Source organism: Botrytis porri, assembly GCF_014898465.1.
Source record: "Botrytis porri strain MUCL 3234 chromosome Unknown BPOR_013, whole genome shotgun sequence".
NCBI classification, from domain to species: domain Eukaryota; kingdom Fungi; phylum Ascomycota; class Leotiomycetes; order Helotiales; family Sclerotiniaceae; genus Botrytis; species Botrytis porri.
Genome location: NW_024066087.1, coordinates 545,463 through 561,537, shown reverse-complemented (window position 1 = coordinate 561,537; position 16,075 = coordinate 545,463). Strand labels below are relative to the sequence as shown.

At 42.9% G+C, this 16,075-nt stretch overlaps 7 protein-coding genes across 7 annotated transcripts; 4 read left to right on the top strand and 3 right to left on the bottom strand.

Annotated features, from left to right (window-relative positions):
- Window positions 1–214: 214 nt before the first annotated feature.
- On the top strand, window positions 215–854 carry EAF01_009092 (uncharacterized protein; the record flags this gene model as incomplete). Its single annotated transcript, XM_038917348.1, has 2 exons — window positions 215–335; window positions 391–854. The coding sequence occupies 2 exons, from the start codon at window positions 215–217 to the stop codon at window positions 852–854; spliced, it is 585 nt and encodes a 194-aa protein (XP_038766953.1).
- A 1,354-nt stretch (window positions 855–2,208) lies between these two features.
- On the bottom strand, window positions 2,209–3,284 carry EAF01_009091 (uncharacterized protein; the record flags this gene model as incomplete). The annotated part of the gene is made up of 4 exons (XM_038917347.1): window positions 2,209–2,238; window positions 2,297–2,509; window positions 2,559–2,603; window positions 2,694–3,284. The coding sequence occupies 4 exons, from the start codon at window positions 3,282–3,284 to the stop codon at window positions 2,209–2,211; spliced, it is 879 nt and encodes a 292-aa protein (XP_038766952.1).
- A 409-nt stretch (window positions 3,285–3,693) lies between these two features.
- Window positions 3,694–4,630, bottom strand: EAF01_009090 (uncharacterized protein; the record flags this gene model as incomplete). Its single annotated transcript, XM_038917346.1, has 3 exons — window positions 3,694–4,033; window positions 4,092–4,168; window positions 4,242–4,630. 3 exons carry the CDS (start codon window positions 4,628–4,630, stop codon window positions 3,711–3,713), a joined length of 789 nt encoding a protein of 262 aa, XP_038766951.1. The 3' UTR covers window positions 3,694–3,710.
- Window positions 4,631–5,287: 657 nt separating this feature from the next.
- Window positions 5,288–6,694, top strand: EAF01_009089 (uncharacterized protein; the record flags this gene model as incomplete). The annotated part of the gene is made up of 4 exons (XM_038917345.1): window positions 5,288–6,016; window positions 6,064–6,323; window positions 6,374–6,443; window positions 6,499–6,694. The coding sequence occupies 4 exons, from the start codon at window positions 5,288–5,290 to the stop codon at window positions 6,523–6,525; spliced, it is 1,086 nt and encodes a 361-aa protein (XP_038766950.1). The 3' UTR covers window positions 6,526–6,694.
- Window positions 6,695–7,403: 709 nt separating this feature from the next.
- On the bottom strand, window positions 7,404–10,235 carry EAF01_009088 (uncharacterized protein; the record flags this gene model as incomplete). The annotated part of the gene is made up of 5 exons (XM_038917344.1): window positions 7,404–8,284; window positions 8,334–8,558; window positions 8,608–9,140; window positions 9,190–9,399; window positions 9,444–10,235. The coding sequence occupies 5 exons, from the start codon at window positions 10,233–10,235 to the stop codon at window positions 7,540–7,542; spliced, it is 2,505 nt and encodes an 834-aa protein (XP_038766949.1). The 3' UTR covers window positions 7,404–7,539.
- Window positions 10,236–11,747: 1,512 nt separating this feature from the next.
- Window positions 11,748–12,801, top strand: EAF01_009087 (uncharacterized protein). The gene is made up of 3 exons (XM_038917343.1): window positions 11,748–12,361; window positions 12,415–12,501; window positions 12,558–12,801. The coding sequence occupies exons 1-3, from the start codon at window positions 11,910–11,912 to the stop codon at window positions 12,622–12,624; spliced, it is 606 nt and encodes a 201-aa protein (XP_038766948.1). The 5' UTR covers window positions 11,748–11,909; the 3' UTR covers window positions 12,625–12,801.
- Window positions 12,802–14,802: 2,001 nt separating this feature from the next.
- On the top strand, window positions 14,803–15,764 carry EAF01_009086 (uncharacterized protein; the record flags this gene model as incomplete). Its single annotated transcript, XM_038917342.1, has 2 exons — window positions 14,803–15,067; window positions 15,139–15,764. 2 exons carry the CDS (start codon window positions 14,803–14,805, stop codon window positions 15,762–15,764), a joined length of 891 nt encoding a protein of 296 aa, XP_038766947.1.
- Window positions 15,765–16,075: the final 311 nt, after the last annotated feature.

The window sequence follows — 16,075 nt, the reverse complement described above, 5'->3', positions numbered from 1 at the left end:
TGTGAATTTATTAATGTTTGTTAAATCAAGGCTGGGTGTTTTTGGAAGGTCAGCTCTGAGCCACAAAACAAGCAAGGCTGACCCCACTATACGCCACAATACAGAAGGCTACCTAGGTAGGTACCCCCACCATATGAACTCCTAGCGCAGCCCTAGAGGCCTTCCTCTTACCATTGGATCACGAAATTTTAGTTATCTCAAAGATCTTGAAATCATGGCTAAAGAGATTTGCGAAGATAATTGCTATGTGGCATTAACTCACGAGTATCTCGATGCTAAAGTTATGATGGACAAAGTCCGAAGCCCAAAGGCCGGAGCCATCGTTCTTTTCGCAGGTAATATCAACGAGATAGATACTGATCTCGAAGTGTCGTACTGAAAAACTCGTAGGTACTACCAGAGACAATTTTGGAGGAAAACCAGTAAAAGAACTTCAATATACATCATACGAGCCACGGGCCTTACAAACTATGCTCAGTATCTGTAAAGCAATTGTTCAAAAACACTCATTGACATCCATTGCCATGATTCATCGATTGGGAGTTGTGCCTATCGGAGAGGAAAGCATTTTGATTACAGTGTCTTCGCCACATCGCCAAGCAGCTTGGAGAGCAGGTGAAGAAGCCCTGGAGGAATGTAAGGAAAAGGTGGAAGTGTGGAAGAAAGAAGAGTTTGGTGGTGAGGAGGGTGGTGTTTGGAGAGCAAATCGTGATGGTGCTGTTGGCGAGCAGGTGGATGAAGAGAAAGAAAAGAAAAGGCCGGGAATGGGACCCCATGGTCCGATATTACGGCATAATCGACCTGGGGAGCGTGGGCATGGACCAGTAGTAAGAAACCACCAGCTTGGTTCATGAGAAGGATTAATCATAGTCACAAGTTCACTACATTGATAAGTTCTGGGTGAAGCTGTGTATGTGTTCATGATACTCTCGCTATATGATGATAGTATTCAAGTGGAAGACAGATCCGGCGCAGTATTATCAGTGGTGCCACTATCCACAGTCCAGAGGGTGTATGATTGACTGTCCTCTGAAGCATTGACAGGGGGAGGGCCTAGCATCAAACCGATTTCTCTTCGTCAAATCAAGATGAAGTTATTTATGGGAAATTTCACGATCACATATCAAGACAAAATTAGATGTGTAACCATTTGCAATGCTTGAAAATACGAAGATAGTCATCTTTCCGGAAATCCACTTCCAGAGAGGCTTTCCAGGGTATGACAACCAGCTCAGACCCTCCATTGGACTTCCTTCATCCTGATCCTTCGCCCTCAACTCCTCGACTGTAGCCCGTACGTTGCCAGACCCATTACCAAACACATATCACTCATCAGTGATATCACACACTCCTCCATGCTCTGTATTTGCAATGAACAAGAGGCCGATAGACCAGCTAACGGTATGGGAAAAATACAGTGACCATCGACCCATTCCTCCTTTCAACAATATCCTTACAGCGTGTCCGCCTCAGGAACACTGCGTGCTACAGTTGTTGAATGTCTAATGCTTCTCGTCGTAACAGGTTCGGTTGATGGAGACGTCAAGAATGCTGGAATGACACGGGCCGACGCGAAAGATGCAAAGATTACAGCGATAACATTGGTGAGGCGCATTTTGGCAGTTGTGTTTTAGAATTTATAAGTCGAGAGGTTTATTTAGCAGACACTTGGTAGAATGACTGTCTGTGTGGCGTAAAATTAGGAACTTAAAGGTTTAAGGGCTTGTATTGGAGTGCGATGTCGTTATCATAGAAAAGCAGATCGTGTGAAATCGTTTAGAAGAGTTAAAGTTTCCACTCATGGTACCTTTATATGAAATACTGAGCTGAAGGAACGATAGCCGAGGCCAACGCTTGGCACAGGGCGAAGAGGAATGTTGAGGTGCTTGTAGCAGAAGTGAAAATCAAGCTCACTCTCCGCAATTGGTCGATTTGGACGAATCAATTGCAACAAATATCTGGTAAAACAAAAAGAATTACGTGGGCTCGAGGTGGGCTAATTTGGAGAAAGGAACATAGCTGAGACGCGAAACGTTTTGTCATGCGGGGCAAAGAACTACTTTACGGACTTCTGTCAGATCACAATCCGTGCACTTGGTCAGAATAGCATCAATAGAAGCTTCTTGGTTTGAAGACAACGTAGAAAATTGATAGAACTCTGATGATGTACTAAAGTGACCTAGAATTTTCCTGAATGACTTCATGAAATTAATAGCAGGTATATCCACCGTCAACGACCTACGAGGATTAGTGAGAGGCACGCGTGAATATACGATCCGTGTAATATTGAACTCACAAGATCACAGCCATTCAAATAGCTCGATGCATCACTGGCCATATAGACGAGCGTTCCCTGTAACTCACTTGGATGACTGAGACGCCCCATGGGTATATCTTTTACCCAATCTTCTTCAATGTGTTTCCCCTCCTTTTCCAAAAGATCGATTATAAGGTCTGTTTTTACATATCCGGGACATAGATTGTTGACTCTAATCCCATAGGGTCCCCACTGAATTCAGATAAGTTTTATTTCGGGAGCAAGATACCAGGATTCTTACCTCTGTGGCCAAACTCTTACCAAGCATCGAGACAGCTCCCTTGCTCTTTATCGTGTTAGCATTGGACTTTGTGATGATCTTTTTGATACTTTTCGGTAGCAGGGGGGTCTATTTGTGAACGAAAAGTACACCTACAGCATTATACGCCGCTTGCTTTTGTGGTCTGACACAAATCATGCTGCTCATCGACGATATTAGAATCAAACTTCCCTTGGACTTTTTCTCAATCCAGTATTTCCCTGCCTCTCTGGCGAACAAGAAACTTCCGTTAAGGTTTATGTCCACCATTCTCTTCCATTTGTCGTAAGGATATTTCTCTCCCTCATAATTCTCAACGATGCCGGCAGCTGTAACAACTACGTCGACATGTCTAAAATCTTCGACAATCTCTGCCCATGTTCTTTGTACTGCTTCTTCTGATGCCACATCACATCCATAAGCACGGAGGTCGGGTTTGTAGGAGGGATTCGTGGTTTCAATACTCGATTTGATGCGATCGATCGATTCCTCGCCAATAGAGCGGGTAAGGTCAACACAGGCCCCGCGGGCACCACTGAGCGCAAAAGCAGTAAGACATTCTTTCCCAATTCCTCTTCCAGCGCCAGTGACAACACAAGTCTTCCCTTCGAGCGAAAACGAGGGAAGGGTCATGAGAGCTCTACGTGGAACTGTGGCTGGCTTGGCAGCTCGTAGAAAGTTTCGTGTCAGAGATACTTTGGAAAACATAATTGAGGAGGACGGCTTGTTTTTCTGAGAGGGATAACCTGGGGGTTTTTGTTATGAAGTATCTAAGTGAACTTATTAGTTGCTATGTGTTAGTAGACAGAGTATCGGTGTGGAAGCAATCAATGGATCTTGAAGTGGCATCGTAAGCCACGGATTCCTCTGTGTGCCATGAACTCGTTCGTATGTGATGGAATACAGTTATTGGTGAGGGGAAGCAATCTTAGCTGTACCACATTGTCTCTCGTCCAACAGGAGGCATTGGGTGAGAAAGTTGATGCGGAGAACAAGGGAAGGTTTACCGAATTGATTTATCTTGGTGGTCCGCCAAGTTCAATAATGCATTTTTGCATAATGTATCCAATAATGCATAAATATTTTATACCATAAATGTAGGTTGATGAGATTCAGTACAGTACTAATTCGTAGCTATGAGAACGTTGACTTAGTCACACGTTTTATACAGACATCAGTCCTTATAATCCACTTCTCACCCTCCGTAACTTCCCTTCCCTCATGCAACATACAATCATCTCCATGCTTGTGCAATAGAATCATTCCAGTTTCGAGGCTTATGACAACAGGCTTATCAATGGGAGACTTCTTATTAGGAAGTTCCTCAGGGTAAAAGACTGTTTCTCCTCCTACACAGCCTGTTGCTGGGGATGTGAGGTATAATAATAGTGTCCAGGTTGTCTTTGCTTGAGTAGACGCAGGCTTTGTGGGAAGTGTAATAAGATTGGATTCATCATCTGAGAAGGTAAATGAGAATCAGAAGTTCTCGTTACTCGTGAGAAAAGGATGACTTACAATGGCAATCGAAGAACTGCCCCTTAGTATATCTGTATATCCGAATGGCGGGATTCAGACCTACGACATCTCCTCCCCTGTATGATATAATAGTCAACATCATTTAACGGGTGTACTTCACCAGACGTGATGAAGCGGCGGAGCACTCACCACAACTCTCTTCGTTCTCCTTCGCTCATCTCATCGCCCTCTTCTTCATATTCCCTCTCAATTTCACCACATAAAAGCTCCTTCAGTCCTGTCTCTCTCCAAAGCCGTTCGGCAAAGTTCCAATCATCAACCCGGAATCTATCATTGACTCTCAGAGCATCACCCTTTTTAGGCTTGCCAGGTGTTGTGGTCAAAGGCAACCCCTTCAAAAATGAGACATAATTTTTACACAAAGCAGATGTCCAGAAGTTTGGTATGGTAATGATTTGACCAGGAACGATAGTCTCGAACGACAAGTTCGAAGGTGGCATGAGAGGTTTGAAGGGGGGCCAGTTTGGAGACAGAGATTCAGGTGTAGCTGTACTTTGTTTCGGCTTCTTGGGAGGCATAATTAATCAAACTATTTGACCTCGATCCAGGTACAACCCGCACTTGCATCAATGTTTTGATAGTGTTTTGAATCGTCGTACTGGTCTTATACTTGGGGTTGGTTTGTGTTTACTCGAAAATTCTTATACTGTTTGTTGCCTTTGATAGCTTCGTAGATGTGGAGAGGGACATTGGAATACGGCGACCGGAATGTTCACACAACTCATCCGACAAGACAAAACAAAACAAAACAAAATACCACTTTTCTTCCACATACACTGTGCCGCCATCAATTTTATCATCATCGACCATATATTGCAAAGTTGCATTTGTATGCATCCGAGTTCTGCAAGGTTCCAGACGCATGAGGTTCCAACGATTTCATGATGATGCTAAGATCTAGTCTTACGAATGCTAAGCAACAGTGAAGCCTGGGTATCAACAAATCTCATCACATTCACATTCCACGGTAATTATGGCTTATAGTAACGCCAACATTCAAATACCACTCAGTTTCGTGTTTTGCGCGTTGTTATGCATCTCAATGTTCTTGCTACAATACATGTAAATCGTTGACGATTTATTCTTCTTCGCTTTCTCGTTCTTACTTTTTCTTTCTCCCCCTGCAGACTTGAATAGTCTTTTTTCTCTTCTTGATTTGAAATTCTCCAGCAATTATGTTGACGCTATGTTTACTTACTCCGGTGCTGTGCGTGCTACCTACCGGGGTTCTAGGAAGACATGGGAATTCGGCTCTTACTCATCTCGCGTCTAGTAGGTCGACAGATGATGATGGTCAAGAAAACTACAAACATGTTAGTGTCGGACAAACCTACCAAGAAGGGCTCACTGGGCGGACAACCTCGATTAATTATACGTTGCCTTGGCCTGCTACAAAGTCTATTCAACCCGATCCTACCTTTCAAGGGATGAATGTCACTTCAGTAATTCCCGTTTTCGAGACGTGCAACTTGCCGGGTGCAAGGACTACATCATGCTCGCCTTCTTTTCAGACTATCATCACTACCAAATGTTCAACTATTTTAACAGGATATTTTACTAGGCATACTGTCTCTGAGTGTGATGAGATTGTCACCTTCTCTACACAGTACGGCTATTCGTTGGCTACCACAGCACCTCCTGCAAGCAGCGTCTCGGCTCTGCACAAGCGTAAGAAAAGTACATCGTTGACAAACAACTATATTCATAACGTTACAACATATTATGCCGCTCCATGGCAGTCAATTGCAGCAGATTATCCATCAGATATACACGTTCAAATATGCGGACTGTCATCCGATGGTGTTCGAATGTGTACAACTGTCACTGAAGTCTGGGTCATCCATACGGAATATATACCAACTTATTATACTGAGGCCATCTCAGTTTCCACTGTAGTATCTTCAGTATGTGCACTTTTACATATGATCACAGGCAACGCTGACATTTTTAGACCGCCGTGTTAGCATTTGCTCCCAACATATATATAACTATCACGCCCGGAACTTTCATACTTTCAACAAAAATAGTATCTACAAGTTTATTGGCAAAGAACATAACCTCAACTTCTAGAATCGAGAACTCGAGCTTGGAATCATCAGGCTCTGCATCTAGTACTCAAGATTTGACGACAACGATTTACATTACTGGTCCGGGTAGTACCACGACGATAAATCTGGGGATGGCATTGTCTCTCGCCTCAGTTCAAGAGCCGTAAGTGTAAATTAAAAAACCATTTGTTTATTTCACTGACGGATCATTAGAGCTAGGGCAACTTGCACAACTACAATCACGAGTACGACAAGGGTAACAAGAACCACCACTTTCACGCCTGTAAGTTCAAACCATATAGCAAATCTTCATGACATTAACCAACAATCATTCATAGCGTCTTACCGTTTCCCCAACCATTTAACTGCTCCACGGGATTGCGGTTTAGTTTGAGAGTCTGATATTTGGACAGAAAGGAATGCATTCCTTTGTGCGGGATATCATACCTGGAAAAGTCTAGTCAACAAACATTTTGGCGTGTGATTCCATGCGGGAATAGATAGATGCTCACTTTGAATTTATGGCTCTATCCTCAAGTAATGCCCATATATTCTACTTTCCCTACGCTCGTTTTTGCATCTTTTGTCTAGGTTGAAATTCATCCTCATTCGTAATCTTCGCCATTCAGTGAAAATTCACATACCAAACCATTGGGTTTGATTTCGGGGTTGATAGCTTGTAGAATGCCTCAATGGATGATAATAGTCATCAAACTGCTCTTCCTCATTCCATGCAAATCTTTGAGCAGACACAAGAATAATAAATATTGTGTATAAAATTCGTTGACAAAACCCGGTTAAAACTGGTTCGGTTCATCTTAATCAATTACCCGACCGCGCAATTTCATCGACATCCCGAGCTCGAGGACATAAAAATTATCAAAACTCCCCGGCCTAGATACAAATAATGTGTATTAAAAATTTGTTGGCTGATATGACTGTCCTGCATCTTGTCTGTTACTTTCATACTAGAGCTAGCTCCTTACATTCACTTGATCATTAGTAACTACCACTAGAGAACCCTGTGAAAATACGATACATAGAGTTGCTAAAATTATAGGCGGTATTCGTCCTACAAAGTCTTAGACTGATATAAGATTTCAATGACTCAATCGATCAGCTAATCATTGGCCCACCTGTTAGCCCCGGCCATCGATAAGTCACATTACCCTATAACCCCTCAACACCTTCTTTATACATTCACGCGATATCAATCTCTACATTACTTGTTATATTCAGATGGCTCGTCGTACCTCTCGCTATCCGGTAACGTTATACAATTCTTACTTTTATCAAACACAAAAAGAATTTTCCTATTTCCCTTAAAGCTCCTAACGCCGCTCCTACGCCCCGCTTGCTATCGTACACAACCACCTACTTCACAAATTCTCCCATCGATGTCCACTAATAGCAACCAAGCGATTGAACAACTCATCCCTTTCCGGTAGCGCCGTAAACTTCCACGTCTTATCATTCAACCCATTAACCTCCACACTGCCCAATAGATCTTTATCACTTCCCCAATCAGCTGCTAATTCCGCAGCCTTGGCTGAGAATGCCGCTACTCGTTTCAATTGCTTGATTTCTGCAAAAGGTATCTCGACAACTGGAGACGATCTGTTGCCCTGCTCTCCGTGGCTGAATAGTATAGAAGTACCCGTGATATAGAGCCAGCCCTTCTTGCCATCATATCGAGCTGTATACTCGCTCGGGCCAGCGTAAATCAGATTCTTCTCCTTGGGAAGAATGCCTACTTGGCCTTTGGCTTTTTCGTTACCCGCCTTAGCTCTGACATGGTCGACGGCTAACTTTGTCTCGACAGATGCCTTGGTATTGAACTTCAGGGCACGGAGGAACTTGGCCAGCTTTTTATGCTTCGGGCCCTCGCTCTGCTCTTCTTCCTGCGGATGAGATTTCTCCATATTTCCAGAAGGTTGAATGGCGTGCTGGATTTCGGCATCCGTGGCATCAAGCGGAATGTTATCCTCATCAATGGTTTGCTTCTCATTGCGATCGTTGTGGTGAGAGGTTTGTACTGGAGGGATGGGCGTATTATTGGCCTCCCCAACTCTCAGGAGTGTGAGTGTTAGCTGGTTATTTGTGGGAACGCCACGGAGAATATTACTGCACAATTTTAGTTTCGCCTTCTAGCCACGAACGAGAAGGAACCTACTTCTTAGGCTCTAAAAGCTCTTTCCAATTAGAATAATTTTGGTTCAGCCACTGAAGAGTTGGTGTCAAGATTGGATCGCCAAAAACACCAAAGCCAATGAAGAGACCGATTCCTTTGTACACCATATAGTAGCTGACAAATAGTGACATTAGAAATGCAGGTACTAAAACAGCGTCAATCCGAAGGAAGGACATCTTTGAGAATGGTGGGGTGGGTGAGATCGCGCTTAAACGGTTAGTTGAAAGTCACAGAGCAGAATCATGATATCACCTACTTCGAGAAGCGCTCCCAATTGTCGACAATTTCGCCTATAATATGAGGTACTGTCTGGATGATTGGTTCAATCTGCTTTGGGCTGACTTTGTCCCAGAGCATTTCTTCCATGGGTTTTTGAGTCAGGTATTCGTCGTTTTCGGTATTTGCAGGACCAACTCCAGCCGAGTGAACAGCTTTCGCAGCATCTCTGATAGGTTTTGCAATCTTGCTTTCTAGTGGATCTCCCTCATTCTGGTTCTTCTCGTGCATTCCGATTGCTCTTTCAATCATGTGATGAATGTTAGTTACAAAATTAGAAGCTTCTTCTTCAGCAGCTTCACCCTCTTGCTTTTCCGGTGCGCCCGTGAGAGTATTGCTTGTTCCTAGTTGACCAGCTTGAGGTTTCTGGATTCCACCAGTTTCTATATTTACCAGAGCTAGGGGAGCTGGAGGAAATAGAATGTTACGAGCCTGTTTCGAAGAGACTAGCGCAATCAGACAGCCAAGCACTAAGGGCAGTAACAGATCAAAAGCCCATGCTGTAAAATATGCCTTATATCTTGTAAGCAGCTACTCATAAAGACACCGGGATAAAACGTACAGCACAGAAAATGCTTGTTCGACGAGTTTCTTTCCATGACCGCAGTCTAGCAACATGTTTCCCAAGACTAGCAAATCCTAGTATCACCGATAAGTACATCCGCTGGAGATGCAAAGTAGCTTTGTCTGCAGCGTGTTCGTCGGACCAGGCATCGTTTAGATCAAGTCCACGAGAAACTTCGAGGTCGACTGCACGGACATCAAATACATCCTGACCCAATTAGAATATTATCCATATGCTAGTGTTCCTCTTACCTTATTGAAACGCCTTATCAACCAAAACAGTCTTCCATTTGGTAGACCTCCGAGCAATGGGTCCGGAATTTCAGTGAGAGGTCGGTGCCATCCGATATCCCTGATGTTATTGACGGAACTACCATGGGGCTGTTGTACAGCACCTCGAATACCATAGTCTTTGCGCGCTATCTCATGACTATCTGCTGAAAGGTTCTCCCGCACTTGCTCAGTGATATCTTGGACGCTTAGGTTCGTTATCGCTTTCAGTTTTGTGTTCACGGCTGCTTTAGCAGAAACGAATTGTGCCTGCGCGGCATCTGAGTCTATCACGGTTGCTCTCTCTTTTGCGCTAGCTAGTACTACATCTAACTTGTTTTTGAGTGTAAGGCCGGAACCATTGGTATTGTCGTGTGTAGGCGCACCTAAAATTGGTGCAGGAGTAGCCTTGGCATGTACATTCCCCGATAATGTTTCCTCCTCCTTCCGCATAACGTGATTCTTGGAATACTGCTGAGCTAGCGTCCTGTTGATTTGAGTCTCCGGATTTTGCACAGGTATCTGATCAATGTATACTTCCTGTTTAGAGTTTTGATCCATCACATCCTGCGCATGGCTAGTTTCGATCTGCACAGGAGTTTGTGGTCGAAACAGAGTGTGGGTGCTGGCACTCAAGCCAGACTCAGGTCCCTCATTAGTTGGAGGATGAGAGGGAGAGGTTTTGTCAGGAAGTGGAATCCTTTGGTCAGGTTGAGGTTGCTCCTGGGATACGTAGTCTTGGTTCGAGCTTGAGGTCGTCAGAATATCATCCATATCTAACATAGATCTGGATCTGTGTGAAGCTATGGTGAGTGTGATTGGAAACTATATAAAAGCTTGCGGTATTGAAAACAAGAATAATGGTGAAAGTCGAAATAGTTGAAATTCACCACATAAGATGGTCGCTCCACCACTCAAGCACTCATGACCTCATGTTGCGTTCTGGGAATACTTGTATCGCCCAATTGCTCTACCTGGCAGTTATAGGTATGACCAGAGCATACAATTGTTCATTCAAAAGGTTATTCATTCATGGCTACTTCCTTTTTGCCTCTCCTCTAAAACTTGATTGGGCGAAGCTAAATGTGGGAATGTTGGAACAAAGCGGAGAATTATGTGTCTTGAAATTGGTGACACGCATGATGATAAACCACGTTAAATTTCAACTGAACCATACTGTGTTTGCTAATGGCACTGAAAACTTCTCAAGGCCTTTAGACAGGAAATTTTCTTATAGTATCGTCGGAGCCGGACCAGGTCTTTCAAGAACTTGGATCAAGAGTGCTCCGCAAATGAATCGCAGGTATGACGCGATCCACCAGTGGTCTTCGTCCCCGGTTGCCCTCCACAAACAATGCTAGCCATGGTATAAAATCTGCATCTTCCTGTGGCTGCACATGAGAATATTGCCACCAGAACTACATTTCAGCAAGGGGGAGCTTTGAACCCGCCCCAATGTGCCACAGGCTTGGCAGACGTTACCTCAATTCGCGAGCTTCCAATCTGACTGCGTGGAACTAATGGTCCGAGAGTCTGAAGTAGGTTCTCGTGGCGGTGCAGCTTACCATGTTCGAAAGGGGCTGTCATAATTCACGTGATAAAGGCGGTGAGAAACCATGTCGCTGCTCTAATTGTTAGAAGCGCTCGAGAAGCGGTAGCAAAATATGCTTGTTGTGGCATGGATTATGACAACCTCTTTTCGTAAAATCATAGGCTGTCGTGGTACCTGACAACACCAAAGTCATGTTCCGGTATACTCAAATATTGGGATTTTGCTGCCCCATAGTCCTCATTCTTGTGTCATGCTCGGCACCTCATTATAGCCAAGAAGCAAGTCTACTAGTTCCAGCCTCTTTAGAGTTCCATAACACAATTATCATTGAACTTTGACGATCAGACTCGAAAGGATACACTTCATCAAATACCATTGAATCTCTTCCCTAGTCAGAGCTAGAGGAATATCGAGCGTCTGAGTGAATCGAGGGGCATTCAGATTTTCGAGAATACACGTATAATACTCTTTCCCGAAGTAATTGTTTAGTCGGTACACAACACCCGATTTCCTATACTGTATCTACTAGGGTGTTCCAGCCACTGAGGTAGCAGGATGCTTCTCGAAATCACACTGGAGTTGTTTTATTGGACTTGATAGTTGTATCGTCAAGATCAGTGGTCCGATGGAGTTGGATTTCGCGACTTACCAAGACCCAGGTGAGGTCATTTTTACCAATAGTAGGGCAAACTATATGCCAGCATATCAAAACACAGCAACTTGTAAATGATATATTTTCATGATTTACATGTTACTTGGTTAAAAATATGGCTGCGTCATTGCATTTTCATCGCAGCTTGTATTCTATATAGAGGTGCAAGTGCTCTTCTTCGTTCTCTCTATCTGTACTATTATATTCAAAGTAAATTTCAAGTCACAATCAAAAGTTCTTCAAAATGGCAGGCTTCTTATCCAGGTTCCACAACTCGAAATTTTACCCCCTCCTTCAACGAATCCTCCGCACCCTACAATTCCTATCGGCCCTCGCGTCTCTTATCGTTTTCTCTATTCGCATCCGAAAGATTTATAAACTCTATCGCAGTATTTCTCACGCAGAGGGGGCCATTGAAGGTATCCTCGCTGCCGCCATTGCTTACACTCTTGCAATTATGGCGTTGAAACTATGTATGCGAAACGGCGGACCGAAATTCCTTCGTTGGATCCTAGTTGTGCTCGACGTAGCTTTTGTGGGAGCTTTTATTGCTGTCGCTGTGTTGACGAGCCCGAACGGTGGGAAGGCTGGACCTTGCTATGGCCAGAGGAAGAAGATTGCAGCGCAGAGTGATTATGCCAACGACCCAGGATGCCAATTGCCTCTTGGGACTTTTATCACAGCTATTGTTAGCACGTAAGTTATCTCTGGTACGGTCTTTGATCAACAAAACTTAATTACATCCATAGTATTCTTCATGCTTTGACTGCCATCTTCCAAGATACTCGTGAGCGTCACAGAGAGCACAAAGCTGTTAAGGAGGAATATTATAATGGGTACGTTCAGAAAATCATCTTGTAACTGATACAATTGTAATAATAACTCAAAATAGAGACAGCAACAGCGGCAGAACCGCAATCAGCTCCACCCACTACAACCAAGATCGCTCAGCTGTTTAGGAACTTGTTTGTTACATCTTGGCTTGATAGCTAGTCATCACGTAAAAGCGTTGATCAGGATGTAGTGGGAGCAATAGGGAGAGCAGTGAACAAAGATTTATATCAGCAGATTATGTTTCCCCAGTAGATAGAACCTCGTGCTCAACTCAAATAGAAAATTTATTTACTTATTTATTATCGATTAGCTTCCAGTTGAATAACTTGCATGCAAGTCTATTAACACACATTCAAATGTCCTAATATCGCCTTCCCTGTGATATTAGCCAGGTGAGACGTAACTACTAGTATTAGACTAGTTGATAAGTGTAGAATATGGTTGTAGTCGTCCTCAATCACTATTATCCACGAAAATCTGATACTTACATAGGGAAGCGCTAGCACCTCGCTAGCTAAATACAATGCACTATTTTTGGTCACAACATCCATACTCCGACAGTAATATCTGGATTCTAATGAAACTTATTACTTCTGCGAGACAGTTAGCATAGTTTCTAGAGAGATCTTGAAATCCGATAAGATGATTTACCTATAGATCTCATCACACTTGATCAATGTATTCAATCCCAACTCCGTATTCGTTATCAAGAGTTACCCAACAATAACCATAATGATTCGCTCAGATTCTTTATAGATATTGAGTTTCTTAGCAATATAGACCAGATGTATTGAATATTTAAATCTACATTAGACTTTTGCAGATTATTAAACTAAATATGAATCGCTTATTTTAATAGACTTTGAAACATATTATGTTACACTCTGATAATTGTACTAATATTTTCTTAGAGCTACTCTTATCAGTATCATTTTTGTGTTCCTTAGTGATGAGTATATTTGAGCAATCGTACTTGTCTGTTGATAAAGTAATGTCTAAAGGATTGAGGAAAATGTCAAGCTTGTAATCGGCCTCCAAGCCCCTCAATACTTTATTCGTTGATATATAATAACCACAACTAAGCCCACCAAGAAAAGCGTTCTAGAACTTTATCAACTAACAATCAGAGAATGAATCTTCAAATAGAGGCTCTGGCCATCCGCTCCAATGACTACATGCATATTAGGCCGTCAAAGCTTTGTAGATATCCCTAGTATTGTTTGTTTATGATTCCTATTAAATCATCATTTGTAGACACCTCTGATATTGTAGTAAACTCGCTTGGTAAGCTTATTAAGCATTCACTGAGCAATTTAGCTGTATGTTTGTTTAATCCCCTCTGAAAAGCCAAGCTGGATCGAATCAGTGTATCGAAGATAGCGTTCTCGAAGGCAGTTAAAGGTGTAATCTCATTCAGGCTGTCTGTGCAACTAGTTCAAATACAATATTCCATTTCTCAACATCTGGCAAAGGGTTGATAACTCGTTTATAAGAGGTATAGCCGATGTTACACTACTCCAGCTTGGATGAATCTACATTCAAGATTACAATATATGCATCGGTTTGACATCATTACAACACTATCATCTACACTTACTCAAAAGCACCACATCTCAAAATCTTCACGGCCAGTTACCAAACGACCATTTCAGATTAATTCCATGATATTCCTTTACAAGGAATAAACACGATAATCAATTGGAGTAACAGAGACTTTATATCTGAACAGAAATGATAGCTCAGTATCAGACCACAGCCATTACGCTCTTCAATGAAAAGGCGTGAAGGTCACCCAGGCCACAGGTTCAACCATAAATACCCAGTTTCCACTGAGTCTCTCATTATCAGTAACTTAGCTCAACACCGGCTCTACAGTGCTCTCGGAGGTCTACTATTGAGGGGTACCAATCACCATGTGATATTATATCATGGCTATCACCAGCTTATATTCACCTCTATTCGAGATCTGATCGAATGAGAGCTTTACATAAACGGTTGGGCAAGCAAAGTGTCCCCAAAAAGATATATCGGTATTAAGATACAGAGACGTTCAAAAGTAAAAGAATGGAATAAGATGTCGAATACGCATGATTATAAGTAGCTGGAGACTTTAAGAAGATCGTTTTTGTTGTCCAAGACTACTGCTCAAAGTGAGCGTATTCACTTTGTCAGTCATGAGATCGCCAATAAGAAATTTCATAACCGAATGGATAATCTTAATGTTTTTGTTACTTAGCCAGATCGTGCTTCCCATAACAGCGAGCAAAGACTATCGAAGGTTTGAATCTATACACGTCTTCGCAATGGAATTTCATGTCTACAAAGCTTTTTTGTTCATCTTTTTCTTCTACCTCTCAGCAGTTCGAGCTCAGCAAGCTGTAGATTTCGGTTCAATCTGGGTCGTACCTGATGGCACCCAGCCAGATCTTTCACAAACATTCAGACAAGGTCTCACTCTCCAGATTACTTGGTTTGGGGCGCCAGATAACTATCAATTTGATACCTTGACGAATTTGTGGGTCACATCGTGGGAGTATGAAAAGACTGCATACAGCCAGTTACTTGAAGGTATAATTATGCAAGACCTGCCATTTTACTACAGAGGCTCTCCATGGTACTGATATTTCTTCTTTTATTAGGGAATATCAACGCCAACGATAGCGGTACTCATGACTGGACAATCGATATTCCAACTAGTGTTTTAGGCAAGACCGCGAAATACGTTCTTCGATTCAAAAGCCTTAATCCTGCATTCAACCCCGACTCTCGTGATGTGTCGAGTCCAGCATTCTTGGTCATCACTGGAGATTCTGCTTCATCCTCTAGAACTTCTACTTCATCCTCTACCACTTCTGCCTCTGCTGTTTCTTCCTCGTCCTCCATGATTACTTCTGTTCCGACACTTTCCACTTCCGCGGTTTCCTCGACTCAGACATCTATTTCTGCCACTGGAGCGATTGCGAGTTCAACAGCAGCTGATACGATATACAGGGATAAATACACTAAGCTTAGTGGTGGATTGGCAGCAGGTATTGCTGTTGCATCTGTGGCTATACTTTGCGCAGTCCTTGGGTTGGCATACTTTCTGTACAAACGAAGGAAAAATAAGAGAGATCCTGCAACACAACCATTGACAGAGCATCCTACGGGCTCTTTGACAAAATCTCCAATATATCATGAAGCACCAAATCAGCAAGCAGCAGTACCTTCTGAGAAAGCAGCTGAGCTTGGCGTTGAAGAACGACCAGTGGAGTTAGAGGGTTAGTACAGGTTGTGATGGTGGAGGGATGGAAAGTCTTGGGGCCAGATAGAATAACATGTTCACTACAAATGCTGCTTTTAGCTATCGGTAGGGAATTTAGGGCGGGTTTTCAAACCAATATCGTAGGGGGGCTGAGTTTCATCGTACATTTGACCATTGCATCAACAAGTTCATGGTGTCGACTCAAAAAGAAATATGAAGCAGAACACGAAATCTTATTACTCTCATCTCATGACTAGTTATTCAAATGAAAGAACGTCCCTTTGTGACTGAAGGGTGTGTAATATGGAGTACCGTAACCAATTGACTGATTG

Bases quoted from the DNA above. Each gene is read 5' to 3' on its own strand.
- EAF01_009087 (XM_038917343.1), top strand. From the start codon at position 11,910: ATGGCAGGCTTCTTATCCAGGTTCCACAACTCGAAATTTTACCCCCTC. The intron at 12,362-12,414 runs GTAAGTTATCTC...TTACATCCATAG, and splicing joins ATCACAGCTATTGTTAGCAC to TATTCTTCATGCTTTGACTG. The intron at 12,502-12,557 runs GTACGTTCAGAA...AACTCAAAATAG, and splicing joins AAGGAGGAATATTATAATGG to AGACAGCAACAGCGGCAGAA.